Below are 24,217 nucleotides of genomic sequence, written 5' to 3' on the forward strand. Positions count from 1 at the left end.
ATTTTCTGTTGTTTTTGGCCTCGTGGCATTTGCTGTCCTTGATAGGGTTCTTTTAGGGTTTGTAGACCAGTTGAAGTCCTTATCTCTAATTTATCAGATCTACAGCTTCGTGGAGTACACTTTCTCTAACTAACCAGCAGGTGGCGTCCACGAGCCACCTGTTCTCCACAAGCCAGATCTCCCCTGCTTAGCCTTTTTGGTGAGTGGGGGAGTGAGTCTTGTGGGGCCCAATTGGTGTCCCAAGCTTGCGTGTGTAGTTGGTGTTGCCTGCCCTGTATGTGGGGCGTGTTTCTGGGCAGTCGGGGAGGGGGGGTGGCCCTAACAATCAAATCTCCCTGATGATCCTAGAGTTTTAAAGCTACTGCAATAGTCTAATCCTTCAGTTCAGTCCTGCCACAGTTTGTCTCTGCCACTGACCCACAAGTCTTTGGTATTGGCGTATGGCTCCTGAGATTTGCAAGTGGGCCCCTCTTCCAGGCCGTGCACCCCGGGTCCTCTGTTGAGGGATGACTGTGCTATGTCACAGGTGAGTGCCGTCCCCCCAGGGCAGTTCTGGGCTGCTGGGCTGTGTTGGGAGGCTCCCAGTGTGCTCAAATGATGGCTGAATGGGGCTCTGTTAATTCACACTGCTCCCCCTTCCCAGCTCTGGGACATTCAGCTGAGGTTGCAGGGAAGGCTAATGTCCACGCCCAGTTTTGTGGTGTGTGCCTGTTATTTGAAGCACTTCCGTCACACTGGGTTGTCTGGGGCAGCTCTGGGCTATGGGGCTGGCGATGGGCAGGAGTGTTTCCTGTCCACCAGGATGGTGGCTGTGAGCGGACACCCCCCTTTTCTTGGGAAGTTGTGTTGTTTAGTGAATTTTCTCAGCCACTGGATTATTGCCTTTTGTCTCAGAGCTCTCTTATTTCTGCTCTTGACTTGACGTGCCCAAATTTCAATTCTTTGAAGCTTTCTGTATTGAGCTTCTTAGAGTAATTGTTTTAGAAAAAGCAAAAAGGATTTAAAAAAAAAAAAAAAAAAAAAAAAAAAAAAAAACGGCCCTCCTCAGAGATCTAATGGGTTATTGAAATGCTAATAGACAAAGCAACCAGGGCCATTAAGGAAAGGTGCCCTGGGCAGAGAGATCAGCCTTGCTTCGGGATTTGCATATGCGCCTCAAGGCCTGATCTCCGCCCTTCCCCTTTCTGTGTTCACCAGAACTCCAAAAATCCTCTGCTTTTACTTTGGAGCTTCTCGTGTTGTTTTCCTTCTATGCCCGTCTCCTCTCTGCTGGGCTGGCTGCTCTCAGAGTCTCTGGTGTCTGGCCTCAGTCTATCTATGGTTGGAGTTTGAATCAGTAGAATGAGTTTCCGATGAGAGCAGCCACTGCAATTCTCCCTTCTCCTTCCTGGAGCTGACAGCCCCTCCTCCCCCGGGACTGAGCCTGGCAGGGAGGGGCGCGGGTCCCCTGGCCGCAAAAACTTACAGATTTCGCTGATCTCAGCAGTTCCACGTTTTCATGAGTGTTGTATGAAGTATGCCCAAAGACAGATTGCTCTGTGGTGTCCAGTCCACGCAGTTCCTGGCTTTTTACCTACTTTCCTGGAGGAGTAACTAAAACATACAGCTCACCAGTCTGCCATCTTGCCCCGCCCGAGTACATTTTAAATTAAATAATATTCTTCATAACTCTTAGCTGAAAATGGCAAAAAGAGAAGCAGAAGGTCACAATGCAGCACTTTCTCAATCTTCTTTACCATCCTTGACTAAATCAACAGAGGTATCACTGCAAAGCAACCCTAAAGGCACCTTGGATGGGAATACTGTGGACCCAATTCACTCATATATTTTGAATGATTTACCAAGGTAAGAATATTATTTCAGCAACTGAAACTGAATTCTGAAAGGAAGAAAAGTGCTTATAGAAAGTTGTTTGTGTAAAATGTTCAGTATTTGGTGGATATGATGTAAATAATAACTTGCAGGTTATATTTACATATAAAATGTATGGGCTATAAAGGTCTGGGTTAGAGCCTTTGAATTTTTTCTACTTGGTAGGAAGAAAAAGGATAGTTGATACAATAAATATAAGTTATCCCTGGAGGCTGACTTGAACAGGTAGCATAATGGTAATAACAATAATGGCAGGTAATACTTGCTATGTGCCAGTAACCATGCTAAGCACTTACCCTGCATTATACCAATTTAGTTCTTTCAACAACCCTAGGTGGAATATAAGGCAAATATTATTCTAAACAGCTTGATTTACAAATGAGGAAGCAAAGACCTAGAGAGGTTAATTAACTTTACCAAAATTAAATAGCTAGTAAATTGAGAAGGCTTGGTTTGAACCCAACTGGATCTAACTCCACAGCCAGAACACTTAACCACTATAGTCTATAATACCTCTCAGAAGTATAAAGCAGAGAAAGGAGACTGGTATTTTTACTGTGTTTGTCTGCATTAGAAAATAAATGAATTAAAAAGTGTGTCAGATGTTGATAAGCTGTTGGCTGGGTAAATGTGATGTTATAATCTTTGTGTTACACAGAAAATTGAGACTATAAGAGCATCAAAAGAAAATATTAATAAATTGGAGATTATATTAATCTTCTTATACAAATGCTAGATCATTTTTCTTTCTTAAAGCAGTTTGTTTACTTTTTACTTCCCCACCCCTTTATTTTGGTTTCACTAAGTTTAGACGAAAGTGAAACCTCAACTTTCAGCTAATCCTGGTTTTGTCTTATTCTTCTGAGCTATAAATGCATGTTAGCAGCAGTGTACTGGCTAGATATTGTTTTTGATGAACACCCAATAGTTATACTGTTGGATTATGTCACTCATAATAATGTTCTTCCAAATAAAAAAAATGGGAAAATTGCCTAAAGAGGATTTTTAAATATTCCTTTATACAAAAGCTAGCTCTAATATAATGTGTATTTGTGCACATTTTTATTGCCTTTAGAATTTATTTTTTTACGAATTTTCTATTTCAAGGTGATATTCTAGACACTTTTTATTCCCACTATTTTTGGTACATTTTTAGCTACTTTATTTTTTCTGTTTGAGCTAAATACAGTTTCATTTTTTCAGTTTCTTTTTGCTTTTCTCTTGATTATTTTCTTTGATTCTGAGTCTCTTGAACTCTGTCTCTATTTGTTCTTTTCATTACATGCCAGTCTTTCTTTTCATGTGACACTTCACTACCATCTGTTTTTTAATATAGTTTTTGTTACAATGTGCTTCTTCTATTTCTTTGTCTGAATCTGAACTTCTTTTCTGTCACTATTTCCTATTATAATCAACTTTGATTCTGACGTCCTTAGAAAATTAAGTAACCCTCTTGTTGACACTAGAACAGAAAGTGGAAAGACAATGCCTAGAGGTCTTTTACCTTCTTGAAAAAGAATGTGATGAGTTTCAACTTGAAAAGGGTCAAGTTCATAAAGGCTAATGGTAATATAAGATCTGTTGATGTTAATAAGATTATCAGAGAGAGGTAATTTTCTCTATAAGTAAAGACATTTTCCCCCTGATTGAGGTTAAAACTTCTCTTGTCTCATTCTTGTCTCCTTGCAACCTTTCTACCACCATCTTTGTATTTTTTTAATGAGAAATAATTATTAAAATATAGTCAATTTGTTTTTCCTTTACTCATATCACCAAGGTTGTGCTTTTCTTCACTAATTAACATGTTGTACTTTGTACAGACTGTGCCTTCATATATTAAATTCATTCATTGCAACCATACAATGACCAGTGACTTTATGCTCATGCTATTATCTGATACTAATAATTTACCTTTTATGACATTTATACAATCCACTCTTTCTTGGGTTCTGACAACGTTTTTCCTCTGCTATCACTTGATTCTGCGTTTGCTTGTGAGAAAGCGAACCTGCTGTGCCAAGATGGCTCCCCCAACAAAAGACTAATTCCAAAAAAGTATTAAATAAGTTCAGCATTTTGTACCAAAGAAATTGTGATCTTTCATTTTATGGCTTACCACTTGGAAATCAGATGGCTGGAAAAGTCTAGCCTTATTCCTGTGGCTACCTCCAGGAGAACAGCACAATAGGAAACTTTTCCTGCCCAGCTGCAGTTAGATGTATTTCCGGGTGACTTGGAACATGGCTACAGCCTTTGGGACATGGATGGAAAAATCATTTATTTATCAGTAAGACAGGTATACAGGGGCAGGCCTGCTATATTCATAGAAGGTACCTCTAAATGCAGAATGGAAGATTTCCAAATTATAGTTGCATTTAACAATTAAGAGAAAGCTGTAAATAACCAATTTCTTTCTATCTCACATACAAAATATTTTGTTTTGATGATTTTTGGCTAATGATCATCTAAGGAATGCAGTTTCATTATTTTTATAAAAGAAAGCTGCAGTATTTTTTATCATTCTGGCAACTGAGTCTATTATCTATTTTTTCTGGACCCTGAGGAGGCAAATTACTTTTAGTACATTAAATGAGGACTTAAATGAGTTTTTAAAAAGTGAATGTCAACAATTTTTAGTTACAGATGGATTCTCTGGGTTGCTTTTTCACAGACAAATTTTACTTTCAAAGATACTAGCAGCACCTAATCTGTTTACTCACTTTTTAATGTCATTTATCATGGGCATTTTTAATTGGAATGAGTTTTGGACTCTTTTTGAAATATAAACATTTGGTTATTTAGCCTTTTCTAGGGACAGTTTAAGTTTGGTAACTTCATCATTCCAAAGATTAGCTATCATTTTCTACCATGGAGTGAGAGGGAGACCTCAGCAATAGTGAATGAAACAAAGCAACCCCTTCACTTTTTAGACCTCTGCCGCCCAGTGAGTTACACTTTCCTTTAGTTCATAAATTGTTGCAGATTTGTCCTTCAAGCTTTTTAAAAAAACTCTACTGATCTAAGCATTAATATATTATTTACTTTAAACAATGTTAAAAGACTAGATCACTGCTTCTTTTTGAAACTTTAAATTTCTTCTTGAAAATGTTTTATATAATATATATAATATCCCTCAATTTTAGATTTAAGATGTGCCTTATTTTTATTCCTTTGTACTTTTGCACAAGCGTTTTTGTTTTTATTTTTTCCTATTGATAGATTGATTTATGTCCCTGATCCTATATTCAGATGGAACTTTTCCATGTCTTAGATATTGTTCTTCTTATTTAGAATTTCCTTTTTCTACAAAAAGAAACTAGTTCAATTTAATGAACATTTTTTGATTATCTCCTATATAGTATATATGTAACTGGAATATAATACACTGGTTACTGTTCTGTCATTGACTTGCAAGTAAAAATTGGACATATTATGTATAGTAAAATAACCTGAAATTGCTCTGCAACTAGGATACCTTTACCTGCATTTCTAAGATAAACTAGAATTGTATTATCCTCTGGAGTTGGAGATAAAATTTGTGGGGAATTATTCACTTTTATTATTATCACTTCTATTATTCACTTCCTATGATGTTTAAATCACATTTTATCAGATAATCTAGCAATTGTAGAAAGTTATTTATATCTTTGAAGGTTATTTGTTTCGGTGTGTTTGGAAAGGGCAGAATGAAGTTTAATGTGCTTTGGGCTTTGTATATTCCAGAGATTTCATAGAAGTTGACATTCATGAAACATATTTGAGGTTATTTCTTTTATCAGTTGCGTTGCAGTATTTTAAACTGCTGGTGATTTGTTATTGAATACATTTAGGGTCATTTTCTTTTGGGTTTATATTTTTCTATTTGTATATATTCCAGCTAGAGAGTTTAATTACCATTAAAATAGTAATGGCATAAAGATAAGTTTTACAAGTGATAATATGTTTTAAAAAATCACCATAACTCCTCAGTGAGATTTAAATGCCGGAAGAATCTAAAGCTAGAAATATATGCTTGTCAAATATACAGTATAATAAATAATTTAGATGAAAATTGGTGACTGCATTTAACAAAGAGACTACAAATAATGAAAGGCTAAAGAGTGGTTGTTAGGTTTGATGTACTTCATTGTGTATTGTAAGTAATTGCTATCCATAAAAATGCTATGGCTTCTGTATAAGAAAAAGAGACATTTTGACAGGCAACACTGGTATGAAGCAACAGCAAGTACAAATCCTTGGCAACTGTCATCCTGCTGTTGAATTCATGTCCAAACTGTATGATAACTTAGACCTGCATGTTTGTTATTGAGCCATGGTCTGTCAAAGTAGCCATGCTTCCCACTTATATATAGAATTATTAACCACACACAGATTTATACCATAGAAATCTAAACTTGTCTCGGATGATTTATGTTTCAAAAAGGGGAGAAATAAAAACCCCAGTCATTTTATGCTTATGCTGAAATTTCTGATTAAGCTTTCCTGATTAATTAAAAGTGTAATTTTTTAGAAAATGCCATATTAGTTTATATTTTTATCCCATTATGAAATTAATTCAACACTGGTAAAGCTTTTGAGTAAAACTAACAATAAAGCATTTTTTTTCTTAATTTCTTCTTTAATATAATACATTACAGCACATAACTGAGTCCTAATCTGTCATGGGGATGGAGATCCATATGAAGAGAATGGTAACAAATTCAATCTTAACCCCACTTTTTGGCAACTAACGGAAATACAGAATACAAACAGACCAATTATCTCTGTGTATTTTATCATGTCTTTGAAGACACCATGACAGTTTTATAACAGACGTTGTTATAATCTGTTAGAGAATCTTCAAATTAAATAACAAGGATATTTACATATTATATTTTCCCTTTATGGCAGATTTAACTGAAACACAATTAAAGGATATTATATTAACAATTCCTACACAAAGTAGGAGAATTGTCTTATGCAAGATAAGTAATTTAGATTATGAATGTCCATTACATTTTATGCAATTTTCTCTGTGCAATTAGCGGAAAGCTGATTATGTGTTTCACTACTTTCAGCAGAAAGTAACCGAAAACTCAACTGAAGTGACTTAAACAATAAGGAATATTTATCTCACATAACAAGAACTTCAGAGGTAGGACAATTCTGGGGTTAAATTCAGTGATTCAGCAGTGTTATTAAAGAGGCTGGTTCTTTGTATCTTTCTCCTTGCCATGCTCAGGAATTGTCTCAATCCTTTGGCTTATCCCCTCATGCTTGCAAGATGACTCCTATAGTTCCAGACATCACATGTTCATTCAATAGTGTCTATCTGAAGAATATGGGTATTCCTTTGCTCATATATATTTTTATTAGGGCAAAAGACCCCCCCAGATGACTTTACCTCAGGTACCACTGGCCAAAATTGAACCACAAGCCAATTGCTAAATCCATCTGGGGCAAGTGCCATGGAATTGCCATGAACAGCTTTGGACCCTTGAGGATTCACCCGCTGGAACTGATCAGGAGATATCTTCCATGGGTGTATAAGGAGGATGAATCCCCAAACAAAACTGAGGCTTTTTATCTGAGGGAAAATGGGGAGAATGACTATTGGAAGAATAATCAACATCACCTGACTTGGCTTTAGCTTTATTGTATTTTATTTCTTAAATTGTGTTTGTTTCTTGTCAGTGGCACTTTTTATAAGTGACACATTTTTGCACAATGTCATAATTATCAAAGAATAATTGCTGCATATCAATCACTGGTTGAGTTCCTGTAGGAGTGTAAAAGATTAAAAGATGTGAGACAATGTTCTTACCCTTGCAGAGTGACATATGAAATCATCCTAAGCCACAGAACAAATGACAAAGCAATCGTATCAATATGGAAAACAGTACACCAATTCATATGGAAGACCTGGGGGAATGATTTGGAATAAAGGAATTATTAGGATCTAGTCGGGTTAACTCCTTTCGTCTGTCTGGTCAGCTTAAAAATCTTTGGCCAGGGCTTCTCAATTCCTTTAAACCCCTGAATTTCTCCATCATTGTAACCAGGACATTTCCTTCATAGTACTAATCACAGGCAATAATTGTTTATTTATTTGTTAGTATTTGTTTAATATTTTTCTCTTCCACTAGACATTTATTGTTATTCTGGAATGGGTTCTAGAAAATATTTTGAGTTCAGCTTAACATTTATTAGACAGTTATTTCCTGGAAGAAGTAATGGGTATAAATTAGCTGAATGAACACCATTGGCAAAAAGGCATATAGGTAAGAGCTATGAAAAGCAGTGTGGTACAGTTATAGCTGAGGGCTATTTCAGGGAGCAATAACTAGCACCAAGTTGTAAAATCCTTGAATATTAGACTAAGGTGTATGGCTTTGATTGGGAGTTTTCCTCAAATGACTATAAGAACCCACTAAAGTTCACTAAGGCTATTAAAGCAGAGGAAATGAGAAGAAAAATTGCTCTTGTCAAAACTAGAGTCATGTCCTTAAATCTTAGCATGGTTTATTTATCTGCTTTTTCTATACTCCTCCCTGAGAAAAATACCTTATACTTTTACACCTCATAGCTTTATTTATTGTTGCTTTGTGAATAAAAAATTGTAAATTGGATTTAATGACGTCTCAGAGAGTATGCATAATTAAATACTAGCCTGAGATATGGGGGGGGGGGGGCTGTAAATTCCAAAGTGTATAAGATCTACCTTTGATGATCTTTTTGACTATAATAGAAAACCAAATAGTAGACATAGTCCTGTTTGAGAAAAGGAGAAAAGCTTAGTTAATCTCTTAATGTGCCTTCCAGCTTTGTAATTCTGCAATTTATCATAGCTACTGTTTCATTTGTAGAAATTGTTTAAAAGATTCATTTACATATAGTTTTATAATTTTTAATTCACTGATTTTTTTTTATCTATGAACCTCTATATTAGTTTCCTGGGGCTGCCATAACAAATTACCACAAACTTCCATGGTCCATGGAAGCTGAGTTATTAAAAGTGATCATAGGAGGATCCAAGATGGTGGCATAGAGAGGAGTGGAAGCTATGTAGTCCCCCTGGAACAACTAAAAAAAAACCAGAAACAACTAGTAAATAATCCAGAATAACTGCAGGGGGACAAACATGACCGTCCACTCATCATACACTAACCTGAATTGGGAGGATTGCCCAAGATCACAGCATAAAATCTGTAAGTAAGAACTGCAGATCCAAATCGGGAGACCCCTCCCTGACAGCCCGAGCTACAAAGCCTCGTGGTGCCAGAGAGACGCTTTCTCCCAGTAAGCGAATATAGCTCAGCTGAGCTCCAACTGGGGTTTCAATTAGCGAGTGTGAACTGCTCACTAAGAGGTACGAATCCCCAACAAGTAGACAGAGGCTTTGGGTGACGACTGACCTTGGAGAGCCGGAGGGTCGCCTCAGACTAGCTCTGTTCCTTTTTTGACTCAGTGGAGAAAGCCTCAGCCATTTTCAGTTCCCAGTTCTGTGACCCAGACAGGAGTGTGGCACAGGCAGAGAGAGACCATTGAAATGCTAATGACCTCCCCCTTAGGCATCTATCTTCTCTAAGAGGAAAGGGGTGGGGCCCAGCTCTACTACCTGCCTTTCATTCAGAACTTACACCAGTCAAGAATTGTAGGCTAATCTTTGCATTAGGCAGAGAGCATCCCTGCACGGCCCGGCGGCCTTGAGGGACGACGCGCACTAGTGACGTAGCACAGCCTTCCCTCAGCAGAGGTCCTGGAAGATCACAGCTGAGAAGGGGGGCCCACTCGGAAAACCTAGGAACGCTACATCGATGCCAGTCATCTGTGGGTCAGCAACAGAGAAAATCTGGGGCAAAACTGAAATGAAGTCTTAGACTCTTGCAACAGCCTTTAATCTCCGGGAACACCTGGGAGGTTTGAATATTAAAGCTGCCCTGCCTGCCTAACCACCCAGACACACGCCCCACATTCAGGGTGGACATCTCCAACAACAAACCCAAACTGAGTTCACCAATTGAACCCCACAAAAATCATTTCCCCACACACCACAGAGACAGAGTTGGGGAGAACTGACTTGAGAGGTATAGGTGACTCGCAGACACTATCTGCTGGTTAGTTGGAGAAAGTGTATGCCACCAACTTGTATTTCTGAAAAATTAGATTGGTATTTTTTTTTTCACAAGAACCCTATCAAGCAAAGCAAATGCCAAGAGGCCAAAAACAACAGAAAATCTTAATGCATATGATAAAACCAGATGATATGGAGAACCCGATCCCAAACATCCAAATCAGAATATCAGAAGACACACAGTACTTCGCACAATTAATCAAACAATTACAATCAAGGAACAAAACCATGGCACAGGCTATAAAAGACATGAAGAAGACCATGGAGCAGGATAAAAGGGACATAAAGAAGACCCTAGAAGAGCATAAAGAAGAAATTGCAAGATTAAATAAAAAAAAAGAAGATGTTATGGAAATGAAAGAAATTGTTGGCCAAATTAAAAGGACTCTGGATACTCATAATACAAGATTAGAGGAAGTTGAATAATGACTCGGTGTCCTAGAGGTCCACAGAACAGAAAATGAAAGAACAAAAGAAAGAATGGAGAAAAAAAATCGAAAAAATGGAAAAGGATCTCAGGGATATGACAGATAAAATAAAATGTCCAAATTTAAGACTCATTGGTGTCCCAGAAGGGGAAGAGAAGGGTAAAGGTCTAGAAAGAGTATTCAAAGAAATTGTTGGGGAAAACTTCCCAAACCTTCTACACAATATAAATGCAGAAAGCATAAATGCCCAGCGAACTCCAAATAGATTAAATCCAAATAAACCCACTCCAAGACATATTCTGATCAGACTCTCAAATACTGAAGAGAAGGAGCAAGTTCTGAAAGCAGCAAGAGAAAAGCAATTCACCACATTCAAAGGAAACAACATAAGACTAAGTTGTGTCTACTCAGTGGCCACCATGGAGGCAAGAAGGCAGTGGCATGACATATTTAAAATTCTGAGAGAGAAAAATTTCCAACCAAGAATACTTTATCCAGCAAAATTCTCCTTCAAATTTGAGGGAGAGCTTAAATTTTTCACAGACAAATAAATGCTGAGAGAGTTTGCCAATAAAATACCTGCCCTACTTCAGATACTAAAGGGAGCCCTACCGACAGAGAAACAAAGAAAGGAGAAAAAGATACAGAGAATTTTAACAGACATATATAGAACCTTATATCCCAAATCACCAGGACACTCATTTTTCTCTAGTGATCACGGATCTTTCTCCAGAATGGACATAAAACAAGCCTCAATAAATTAAAACAAAACAAAACAATTGAACATATTCAAAGCACAATCTCTGACCACAATGGCATACAGAAAGAAGTCAATATTTTTTTAATTGTAACTCCACTATTTACTTCCTACATTATATAAAACACACAAACTCTAATGACAAATCAGTGGTTTTGAACTCAATGTAAAATATGTAATTTTGGACAAGAACTATATAAAGGTGGGGGAATGGAGGAGTATAGGTACATAGTTTATGTGTCCTATTGAAATTAAGTTGGTATGAAAGAAAAACAAGATTGTTATGGATTTAAGAGTTTAATTTTAAGCCCCACAGTAAACACAAAGAAATTATCAGAGAATGTGACCATAGAGATGAAAGGTAGAGTATGGGTTAAGAGAAATGGGGGAAGGGGCAATGGGGAGTTAAGAAATGAGTGTAGAGTTGCTGTTTGAGGTGAAGGGAAATTTCCAGTAATGGATGGTGGGAAGGTGATAGCATTACAACATTCTAAATGTGATTAATCCCACTAACGGAATGCTAGGGATGGGGTGGAATGGGAAGATTTAGGCTGTATATATGTTTCCACAATTGAGAAAAAAAGAAAGTCTAAATAGATGACAGTTGAATGCCAAGGAAGACAGGAGGCTCAAAGGGATATAGTTGAGACATAAGGAAAAGGAAATATAGAATGTAAGGTTTGTATCGTTGAATCTCTTGTATTTCTTAGCTGTGCTTAATGGTATTGCATAAAAGAATGTTCTTGTTCATGAGAATTGTATATGTGAATTATAGTGTTTGTTCAAGGATGTGTGCAGCTAGCTCTCATATGTTCAGAAGACAGAGCAATAGATGATGGGATAGATAGGGAGAGAGGGAGAGGGGGAGGGAGGGAAAGAAATAGCAGTGTGCAACATGTTAAAGTTAGTGTATCAAGGTATCGGGGAAGGGGTCAGGGAATGCTGGAGTTCTGTGTATGGGGTTTGTATTGTTTTTGCAACTGTTCCTATAACTTTGGATTTATTTCAAAATGAAATGTAAAAAAAAAAAAAAGTGATCATAGCACTAAACTAAATTTAGTATTAGTTGAGAAAGACAAAGTCCAAGAAAACTACCATATAGCTTAATGAATTTTATGAAAGACATTTTTAACAAAGTATAGATCTTTAAAGACATAATAATATAGAATTTATGTAATTATTCACAAGAAGCAAAGACGAGGAAAAATTTTGGAGATCAGCTCCCTGCGTAAAGTCAGAAGTCATGAAGAGTTCACCTATCTATGAAAAAGAGAATGAAGAATATTGCTTGCCAGCCCGAAGAGGTAGCAATAAATGGATATAGTGTGTTCTAATTTAAAAATTGTCTGGAAAGTAGTAAATTAATAATATGTTAGACTTTAAAAAAGACAGGTATTCATATTGTAATATCTAGAGTGACCACTAAAAAAATAGTAAAAAAATGTGTAACTTACTACCTAATTGAGGGGGAAATGAAATAATAAAAAAAATTATTCCTTAATCCAAAAGAAGGCAAGAAAGAAGTAAAAAAGGAACACAGAACAAGTAGGAAAAATAGAAAACAAATAAGATGGCAGATTTAAGCCCAAATAATTGGTAAACACAAGCTAAATTCTCCAAATAAAAGACAAAGACGTGTCTTGGTGAGCGTATTAATTTCCTAGGGCCACTGCTGAAAACAAACAAACAAACAATCAAAAAAACAGTCCACAAACTGGGTGGCTTAAAACAGCAGAGATTTATTCTTTCACAGTTTCAGAGGCTAGAAGTCTAAAATCAAGGTGTTGGTGGGAACATGGTCCCTTTGAAGTCTGTAGGGAAGTATTCTGTTCCATGCCTGTCTCCTACCTTCTTGTGGTTCCTTGGTATTCCTTGGCTTGTAGACAAATCATTCCAGTCTCTTCCTCCATCGTCACATGGCCATCTTTCTCACATGGGCATCTTTCTCTTCACATGACATTCTCCTCTCTACATCTGTCTGTCTCTGTGGCTGAATTTCCTACTTCTTATAAGGATTCCAGTCATATTGGATTAGGGTCCACCATAATCCAGTATTGTCTCATCATAACTAGTTATATCTGCAAATAACCTATTTCCAAAGTTCACATTCACAGGTGTATCAGGTGAATTTGAACATATTTTTTTTGGGGGGGGGGTGTAATTCAACCCATAGCAGTGAGAATAACTGTGTGAATATATTTTAAATATAAATGGGCAAAAATTTCAAATTAATAGGCAAAAACGTTCTTTGAGAGGAAAACTATGTAAAGATACATAAAAATCTGGAGGTGGAAGAAAGTTCATTTTAATAAGTTGGCATGTTATGATATTACTAAGAGATATTTGCAGAGGGGAACATAATATGTTTCCCCAAAAGCCATGTTTTAATCCAGTCTTGTGGGATATTTGGATTAGGTTGTTTCCATGGAGATGTGACTCACCTACCTTTAGATGAAACATTTTGATTGGATATTTCCATGGAGGTGTGGCCCTGCTCATTCACTGTGGGTCTTAATTAAATCACTGGGGTCCTGTAAGAGACCTCACAGACAGCTCAGAGCAGCTGAGAGACACTTTTGGAGAGATGCTTGCTGATGCTTTGAGATGCTTGGGGACATTTGGAGATGCTAACACAGTTTGCTCCAGAGAAGCTAAGAGAGGACCCCAATGCTTAGATGCACAGGAACTGAAGAAGGTAAGAGAGACAAACGCAGACACACTTTGGAGAAAGCCATTTTGAAACCAGAATCCTGGAGCAAAGGATCAGCAGATGCAGCCATGTGCTTTCCCAGCTAACAGAGGTTTTCTGGATGCCAACAGTCATTCTTCAGTGAAGGTATCCTCTTGTTTATGCCTTAATTTGGACATTTTCATGAACTTCAGACTAAATTTGTAACCTAATAAGCCCCCTTTATAAAAGCCAGTCCTTTTCTGGTATTTTGTATAATGGCAGCATAAGCAAACTAGAACAGATTAAGCTGTATTACTTAGGGTTCTCTAGGGAAACAGAATCATCAGGAAATATCTTTAAATATGATATTTTATAAAAGTGTCTCACCCAACCGTGGGGATGCACAAGTTCAAATTTCATAGGGCAGACAGTGAGATGGCAACTCTACGATGAACTCCCCAGGAGAGGCTGGCTGGCTGAAGAAGAAGAAAGTTCTCTCTCTTCTCCCTTAAAAGTCTTCAACTGATTGGACTAAATCCAGCTGATTGATTTCTCTCATTGCAGAAGACGTATCCTTTGATGTAATCAGCCACAGATGCAGTCAATTGATGATTTAATAAACCAACTTTCTGGTTTATTAACCAGCCACAAATGTCCTTGCAGTAATGGTTAGGCCAGTGCTTGCTTGACCAGATACCTGGGCACCATCACCTGGCCAAGTTGACATGTGAACCTAACCATCACATATTGTTATTAATATCAATATGAAGGGAACAATATAACATTTATTCCTTGTCTGGCCTTGTGAACTGGGTTAGAGTCTTTAGAATTGGTGAGATAAGGGCCAAAAGCTGATGGAACTGTTTAAGGAAGACCCCTTGGGACTCTGCCCACAAGCAGAGCTGTGTCAGGTCCAGATTACTTAGTATAGGACAGGGTTGGGGCAGTGCCTCTTCTCCCCTCCACTGCACTGAACTGTTCTGGCATTCTAACCACTGGAATCTTTGGGAACACTTCAAGGCAACATCTTGGCCTGGACCTTGTTCTTGTGATGGGCTATGGCAGAAGTGAAGGATTGAGTTGAGGAAGAGCTGTGACTCTAATCAACAGATATTTATAGAGACTTGGGAGGCACTTTTAGGAATTTATAATGCCCCAGTTTGGAGACTCTCAGAAATAAATGGGGGAGGATTTTGAGGGGGGGAATAAAGTCCTTTATTATGATGATGGAGTTATCACTGCTGGCAGTTGTTTGGGTTAACCTCTTCACCCTTAAGGTTGGCATCAAAGAGAACAATCCAACCTAGCAAACCACATCCCTTTGGGTCAACACTGACAACAAACCACTGGAGCATATGATCCCGAGGCTGGGCCTACAATGGCAATACTAGTCTCATGTTCTTCTTTGATTAGAAATGAACGATTAATACTAAAATAGAAGAATCAGAACAGCATTTTGGTAGCTGTTCAATTTAAATACTTCTGGTAGTAATTTAAATAGTGTGGTATATTTTAGTGGGTACTTTAAAATTCAGTCATTGTTTAGTGTCTCTGCTTTTCTGATTGTACTAGATGGGCCAAACAAGTCCCCTACCAGTTATATGTTCCTCTTTTTGGAGGCATCTGAGATCCCATCTTACCTTACCTCCACATTACCTTGTTAAACTGATGCCCTATATGTAGTTGTATATACCACTGAGGGTACCGTCCCATCCACAAACTTGTGAATGGCTTATGAAGTTGCCTAGCTTGAGAGTTCTACCCATCACGGGTGTTAACAATGGGTAGTGATGAAATTAAACATTTGAGGGAATTTAAATGTGAGTTGTAAAGACAGAGTTTGCAGAATGTAGTATGGCATAGAAGTGGGAAGTCAGAGAAAGTTAGCAAAAGTCATGAGGGGGTAAGGAGGAGGAAACAGTTTGGGCAATAGTGACATAGGAAGAAGTAGCAAGTAGATACAGAGGAGAGATGGGGTTGCTGTCATAAAACATGGCAGACCACCACTGGAGTTTTTTTGAGTCACTACTATATCCGTACAGCAACAAATGGCCTTCCAATTCTCTGCTGGAGTAGTTTTATTTCCTTTCTTAATTTTTAATGTATCCTTTAACCTGTTACCCAGGTATGTCTTATTCCTTGCAAGCTGAAATATCCTAATATCCTCAGATTGAGCATCAATTTAACAATCCAAGTGTGTGAGTTTATCACTTCTCAGACCTTTGGCTAAGATCAAATGAAGTATGTGAGTTTAATTCCCATGTGGGACAAGTTCGTTTTGCCTTGTTTTGTGATTATCTTCTCACCTACACAACTGGGAAACACACATTAATAGTTCTAAGAAAGAGTTTGAGAGTGTTTAAGAACTAGTGCAAACCTGTCATCAACCTTGATAAAACAAATCATACATGAAAACTGCATACAATAGTGACTTTTTAACATGAAAAACTACTCTTGTCTCCCCTTTTATATTTAAATTACTAGAGAAAAGCAGGTAATAAATATTTGGTAGAACCATCTATTTTTATTCCTTTTACCATTTATCAGGTAAAGCTCATAAAATTTATTGTCTTAATCTCATCAGAATTGTGTGGTGTTGGGAGCGGGAGGACATGGAAAGTTTCCCCAAAAGGATGGGAGTGCTGTCACTAGAAGACAGGGGTAAGAGAAAGTAGACAGCAAAAACAGTAGATATCACCTACAGTGACTAGGTAGAAAAGACATCCTAGTAAGATATATAAAGACCATATAACAACACAGTAAATGGTTATAAAACAGTGTTAAGTAAGAAAGGCAAGGTAGAGAAATGAGGCTATAATATGGTTCAAAATGCGGGTTATGGAAAAATAAAAACTTTGTGGTGGGATATGGATTATTACATCAAAAATCATTTAGTATACTTGTAAAAATATTTGACAATAAACAAATATTTGTGCAACAACCGAAAAAGGCACCCCATTCTGCTTTTTTTTTAATAAGAAATTTTATTTTGAGATAAATTCAAACTTACAGGAACAGTTGCAAAAAACAGTACAAACCCCATACATAGAGCTCCAGCATACCCCAACCTCCCCCGCCTCGATACCCCAATCCACCACCTTTAACATCCTGTCACACCACCATTTCTTTCTTTCTTTCCCTCCCTCCCTCCCTCCCTATCATCCATCATCTATTGCTCTGTCTTCTGAACATATGAGAGCAAGCTGCACACATCCTTGAAAAAAACAATATAATTCACGTATGCATTTCCCATGAACAAGAACATTCTTTTATGCAATCCCATTAAACGCAGCTAAGAAGTTCAAGAAATTCAACCTTGATACAAAGCTTACAGTCTATATTTCCTTTTTTTTTTCCCTTATGTCCCATCTGTGTCCCTTTGAGCCTCCTCTCCTCCATCCTCAGATCCCATCCAGGATCATCCTTGGCATTTAATTGTCATCTATTTAGACTCTTTTTTTTTTTTTTTCCAATTGTTGAAACATCCCCATTCTGCTTTTAAGTAGGGAATTCCACTTTTTTTACATGAGGATTTGTTCTCCAAGTAACCAAAGAGTCCAATGATCCATTCACTGTTTGCCACAGTTTTGAACCCCACCTGAGATTTAAGCTGGAAGGGTAGCATTTAGATGAACACAGGGTAAGAGGGAAAGGTGTGCAAATGTGGTTAAGAGACTTAAGGAAAAGAAGCAGAAGGTGGCTTGAGGAGGAAATGAGGGAAGTCTCATTACAAAACTAGGAGCTAAATCATGAAGGGCCTCAAAAGCAGAGTCATCACAGTGCCTAACTATAGGCAAGCTATTTCTAAATATAATATCTTAATTTCTTCACCTATAAATTGGAAATTCTTATAAATAATGTTCCCTCTAGTATATCAAGTTGTGGGCAGACAACTATGAGGTGTGAACCAGGACCATAGGACCATAGGATTCTCAGAGTATAAAGAAGGTACTATACTCAGTCCAGGGCAGAAGTGGCTGGAAACATGTGGCAGCATCATCACTAACAATAGCAAAGCACAACTGCTTGGGTCCCAGTGTTTTGGCCCACTATGTCAACTCTACACACACACACACACACACACACACACACACACCTGTTTTCTCTGTGGCATGTGACTAACTTCCTTTTGGAGAAAAAAAATTACCATTATAAACATTTGCAAACATGAAGAGTACAGGTTAGAAGGAATAACTGTGATTATAACAGCATTTATGGATGAGAAAGATAGGGAGGTGGGGCCTCCCTTGTCAAGCTTTTGACACTGAGCATGTTAGATCATAATTGGGGTAGGAAGGAATTAGTATAAGAACTACTGAGGAACTAGCTGATTGGAAGGAGGCAAATTTATTTCATGTAAAAATAGTCCTAATTACAGTAATACATGGAAGCTGACTATCCTGTATGCCTAATCATCACCCAACTCAATGTTCTCAAATATTTTAAAGTTTGTTTTATTTTATTATACTACTAAACTCTATACATATTTCGTTTTTTCTAACTTGGTATTTATATAGATTTACATGTCGTCCCAGGTCCTATGGTCCTGGTTCACACCTCATAGTTGTCTGCCCACAACTTGATATACTAGAGGGAACATTATTTATAAGAATTTCCAATTTATAGGTGAAGAAATTAAGATATTATATTTAGAAATAGCTTGCCTATAGTTAGGCACTGTGATGACTCTGCTTTTGAGGCCCTTCATGATTTAGCTCTTAGTTTTGTAGTGAGACTTCCCTCATTTCCTCCTCAAGCCACCTTCTGCTTCTTTTCCTTAAGTCTCTTAACCACATTTGCACACCTTTCCCTCTTACCCTGTGTTCATCTAAATGCTACCCTTCCAGCTTAAATCTCAGGTGGGGTGACCAACCATCCCAGTATGTCCAAGACAGGACCCCGAGGATGTGTGACTTTCAGTACAAACACCAGGACAGTCCTGGAGAAACTAGAATGAGTTGGTCACCCTACCCCGAGGTCTGTTGTGAAGGCTTTATCAAAATTATTCCAGCCCAAACTAAGCTTCAACGAATTCTTTTTGCATTTGAGATTAATACACACTCATAGTTCCAAGCAGTTTAACACATAAACTCTATTCATTGGGGGATAATTTACAAGCTTCTTGAGGGTAGGACATGTGGCTCTTTAACTTTTGTATTTCCTAACACTTAGCATGAGTATTAATGTTTAAAAAAGTAAATAAAAAATTAAAAAATTTCTCTCACATATAATGCTTCAAGCATTGTCACATTTTCTTTATTTGAATTAGTGAAAGCAACGAAGCTTAATGGTTGTGGGCATGGATTTTATTTTAGGACAGGCTTGAGCTCATATTCCCACCCTGTCACTTACTTTGGACCTTGGACAAGTTAATTAATCCCTCCAACTGTTTCTTAAATATGTAAAATGGGAATAAAAAACATACCTACTCCCTAGGGATATTGTAAGGATTAAATAAAATAATGTCTGTTAAGTGTATAGTATTGTGTCTAGCACATAGCCCACAACAAGTTATTAAAAATGGTAACTGTTAATAGGTGATTAAAAATAATGTCTTTGTGCAAAGGAGAGGCTAGGCCTCCCTATAATTGTGCCTAAGAGCCTCCTCCCAAATGCCTCTTTGTTGCTCAGATGTGGCCCTCTCTCTCTGGCTAAGCCAACTTGAAAGGTGAAATCACTGCCCTCCCCACTACGTGGGATCAGACACCCAGGGGAGTGAATCTCCCTGGCAACGTGGAATATGACTCCCGGGGAGGAATGTAGACCCGGCATCGTGGGACGGAGAACATCTTCTTGACCAAAAGGGGGATGTGAAAGGAAATGAAATAAGCTTCAGTGGCAGAGAGATTCCAAAAGGAGCCGAGAGGTCACTCTGGTGGGCACTCTTACGCACACTTTAGACAACACTTTTTAGGTTCTAAAGAATTGGGGTAGCTGGTGGTGGATACCTGAAACTATCAAACTACAACCCAGAACCCATGAATCTCGAAGACAGTTGTATAAAAATGTAGCTTATGAGGGGTGACAATGGGATTGGGAAAGCCATAAGGACCACACTCCACTTTGTCTAGTTTATGGATGGATGAGTAGAAAAATAGGGGAAGGAAACAAACAGACAAAGGTACCCAGTGTTCTTTTTTACTTCAATTGCTCTTTTTCACTCTAATTATTATTCTTGTTATTTTTGTGTGTGTGCTAATGAAGGTGTCAGGGATTGATTTAGGTGATGAATGTACAACTATGTAATGGTACTGTAAACAATCGAAAGTACGATTTGTTTTGTATGACTGCGTGGTATGTGAATATATCTCAATAAAATGAAGATAAAAAAAAAATAATGTCTTTGTGTTCTTCCATGAATTGTTTCTTTCAGGGACTTTATGTCATCCCCAGCAAAAGCAGTTATTAAAACTACTAAAGATTATTTGCAGCCTCAGTTTGGCCCCAGCAGACTTTTGCATTCAGCAGTTGTATCAGCAGGGTCAGGACTTCAAGATTGCTCCACACATCAAACGGCATCAGATCATAGCCATGATGAAACATCAGACCTAGACAGCTACAAATCAAACAGTAAAAACAAATCTTGTCTTATATCTGAATCCAAGAGAAACAGACCTGTCAGTGCTCCGATGGGTCAACTGAGGTAATCAAAGCTTTTCTCTGTTCTTTTTAACTGACTGTTCAAGCTCTTTTCTTTGAGCAGAATTTATAATGATGCAATGGACTATTTCAGACATTAAAATGTAACACATCTCTAGGCTTTTGTTTCTGTTTTTGTTTTGTTTGTTTTGTTTTTCTTTGAAAACACTGGATTAGCATGCTGCTAATTACACTTGTGGAAAACATGAGATATACTTCAACCTGGACAATCTGAAACTCTGAAAAGAATATTTGAAGCAGAATGAGACAAGGACCATGAATATCTTTTCTTACAAGATAATTGTTTAAAAATAGAAATGCATGCTTTTGATATTTAACCAATACTTTGGAAACAAAATAGAATTGAAATGAATTATTATAAAATCATGCTGTGTATAGGTTTTCACATAGAGACTGTTATAAACTGTTAACTGAAAAATTCATGGACAGTGAAAAATGTGGTAGAAACAAAAATCAACCACGAAACTGATATCTCATTATTTTTCAGATGTTTGAATATGTAGGTATATTGTGGATTGGAATTTACCTGGAGTTTGTATTTTAAAATGTTTACTTTGCTGCTGTGCCATTAAAAATTAAAACGGTTGGTTAGAGAACGCTGAAGTCAAAAGTTTGGGATATTAGTCAGTTTTACCATGTACTTTTGCCTAGAACATAATAAAAAACAAAAACTAGCCTCGACTGAAGACAAAATTTATAAAAGAAAGCTTAATTCCACGCAATGTGAAATGAAAGCAATTATAATTACTTTAGAATAAAAATTTTAGATGTGTTCTGTTTGAATTTTCAATCTTTTAAAAAAACTAAAGAACTTTGATAAACATGAAAACTTAAGGGAAAATCTTAGCCATTTACTATTGCATGATGTTAAGACCATATTACAATTTTTTTTCTATCAGAATGTAGCAAATATATATTTTTATGTATGATTTTTAAAAATGAGTGTATAGTATTTTATAAGTAAAATGATAAAAATGATTTATGTTGAGATATGTGAATTATGTGAGCAATTTTAGCAAACTAATCCTGTTTCAAGTTTTTAAAAATATTTTAATAGGGAAGATCCCATCCTATAAAAATATTTTTTGGAACTCTTATATACATAGGATCAATCTTTAGGGCTTATATCTGTAAAACAAATCCAGAATAATATTTATTTTAGAATTTGTATCAGTTAACATGCATCAATTTTTTTTCCCCTCAGAGTTACAGAATATTCTTCTTTAAAATTTCAGCCAGCCCAGAATTGGCGTAGACTCTCTCAAACACTGAACTTTCAACCAAGAGTGATTAGAGTCACAGCTTACCAAAATGGATCTAGAACAGTCTTTGCCAAAGTTACTGTAACAACCATCACCTTGGTAACTAGTATTCCAGTTTTCCCTGTTTTATTTCTTCCCTTCCTGTCTTGATAATATAAAAAATGAGAAAGGTAACATTTATTGTGTTAAAATTTTCATTTTAATAATCTGAATCTGTAAATAGCTTAAATAACATGTAGATCCCACAGGCCTTTCACTCCTTTCATTTTTTTAATTGATATATAAATAGTATATTTAATTAAACAGTTACCATGTCTTTTATCTTGTCGTTATTAAAATGACAGAACATTTAAGGACTAAAATTAGGCAATTACTAAAAATTCTCAGTCCTGTGGTTTACCTTTTAGTCCGTATTTTCTGCTGGAAAATAACTATATTGGTCAAGTTACTTGAGTCAACTTGAAAGTAATGGAACTGGATTTCTATTTCTATCATTAGAATCTTTTGTTTCATGCATATATGTTACTTTCTTTGTCATAAATCACTTTGTCTTACCTCTTGCTTTCCTCTAGTTGCTGGAGGAATGCACGGAAAAGCTGAAGCTGAACATGGCCGCGAGAAGGGTGTTCTTGGCAGACGGCACCGAAGCCCATGAACCTAAGGATATACCCCATGAAGCCGATGTTTATGTTTCAACTGGAGAGCCCTTTTTAGATCCATTCAAAAAAATTAAAGGTAAAAACGAAAAGAATGCCCTATCCCCACACATAGTAAATTGCTTAAGGAGTGCAATTAAAAAATGATTTCCATCCTGTCTTTTTTGCATGGTTTAACAAAACTAATGTTTACGCGTTTACAGCTCAGTAAGAGGATAATGTGCTTAATGAAAGAAAAATCCACTGACAGCCACGTTTATTGCCCTTCATTAGCATTGGTGCTTAATTTAATATAGATCTGAATAGACATTAGGGAGCCTGCAGGAGGTTAAATGGTGAAAATATAATAAATTAAATCAGAGATTATTGAATTTACTGTTTAGTTTCTGTGACACTCGACAGAAATGATTCATTAGACTTCCTCTCAGAATAGAGTTCAAAGTTTTAAGTATCATTTATTCATTTACTCTTGATATATTTTAGATGGCTTTAACGTAATTATAAAAATGTGGTCAGTAATGAACATATAATTCTGATTTACATATGATTTTTCTAATGCAAATTTTTGTAAGGTAAATATTGTAGCTTGCCTTTTTTGCTTTTACCCTGAAATGTATACATTCAATCTTAGACATATTTGCAGGTAAGATTTTTAAAAATCCATTGTTTCTAACATTTCAGAAATATGGGCATTTCCTAGAATAAACATTTTTCTTTCTTCATTGGGGAAGACTTCATTTTAAGATAAAAATAAATGTAGCAGCCATCTAAGAATATTCTTCCAAATATGTCATACCCAACGTCAGTTATTAAGCACTATATATGGTAATCACATTTAAATGAAATAAGAAATTTGCTGTAATTGCAGTATATCTAAGTGCTGTACACTGCTATGCTTTTTATACCTTATTAGAATTATTTTTTTCTTCAATTGCTGTAAAACTGGTGAAGCAAAGGCAAGTCTGGGCAATAATTGCATAAGTAGAAGAAAAGTAATTCTGGAGTTCATTACAGAGAAGGTGATGAAAATCCCTCTTCTATTAATGTTATTGAATAAAATAATAGCAGGATTTCTATCTCTGATTATACTTGATCTGCGGGAAAAATAATTTCATGAATACAAAAGAAAGTTCAAGATAATCTGGTCCTTTCAAACAAACTTGTTGCTATAATACTCAGTAAAAGTGTCCTGTGCAATAGTGTACACCCATAAAGTTTTCAAAATTTGCTTCAACTTTAAAATATGGCTGCCTTTATTTTGTATCCATTGAATTATCTATTCATATAAAACCGTGAAACTTTGTGGGCACGTGCTTCTGTAAGTGACCTTTTTTTATTCAGATATTTATGCTGTGCGTGCTTCATTAAAACCTTCAATTATTATTAAGGAATTCTTGCCTTTCATATGATTAATGGTGTTGTAGAAGAAATATATAAAAATTACTTACAGCTAAATTTCTTAGAGAAGCTCGTGGACATATATGCCTAAAATAACAATGTGGTACGCATGACTAAGCTTGATGGTAGATGATTTTTAAATGTACAAACTAATTTCCTCTTACTTTCTGTTTTCTTTTTTATCATTTTAAAAGCTAAGTCCAGAACAAAAACTTCTCTGCTTTGTCTGCATATCTTTGGCTGTGTTTCACTGTGACATGAACTGCTGTTCTTTTAGCACCAAAATGTTGGCACACACTCCTGAAAATTTCACACCATCTCTTGCTGGATCAGCAAGCTTAACCCACCAAAATCTGGTGTTGTGCAATGGTTTTTGACTGATAATCAATCTTTATGCTAC

The 24,217-nt window shown here is 36.6% G+C and overlaps 1 protein-coding gene across 1 annotated transcript in view; it reads left to right on the forward strand.

Moving 5' to 3' along the window:
- Positions 1-1,681: 1,681 nt before the first annotated feature.
- Positions 1,682-24,217, forward strand: part of DCDC1 (doublecortin domain containing 1) — a 632,177-nt gene continuing 609,641 nt past the window's right edge. The window contains 4 exon segments of the mRNA XM_037839043.1: positions 1,682-1,845; positions 20,215-20,484; positions 21,706-21,862; positions 22,336-22,498. Of these exon segments, the coding sequence (XP_037694971.1) occupies positions 1,682-1,845; positions 20,215-20,484; positions 21,706-21,862; positions 22,336-22,498 (754 nt within the window).

This window comes from Choloepus didactylus, chromosome 6 (genome assembly GCF_015220235.1).
Source record: "Choloepus didactylus isolate mChoDid1 chromosome 6, mChoDid1.pri, whole genome shotgun sequence".
Taxonomy (NCBI): Eukaryota; Metazoa; Chordata; class Mammalia; order Pilosa; family Megalonychidae; genus Choloepus; species Choloepus didactylus.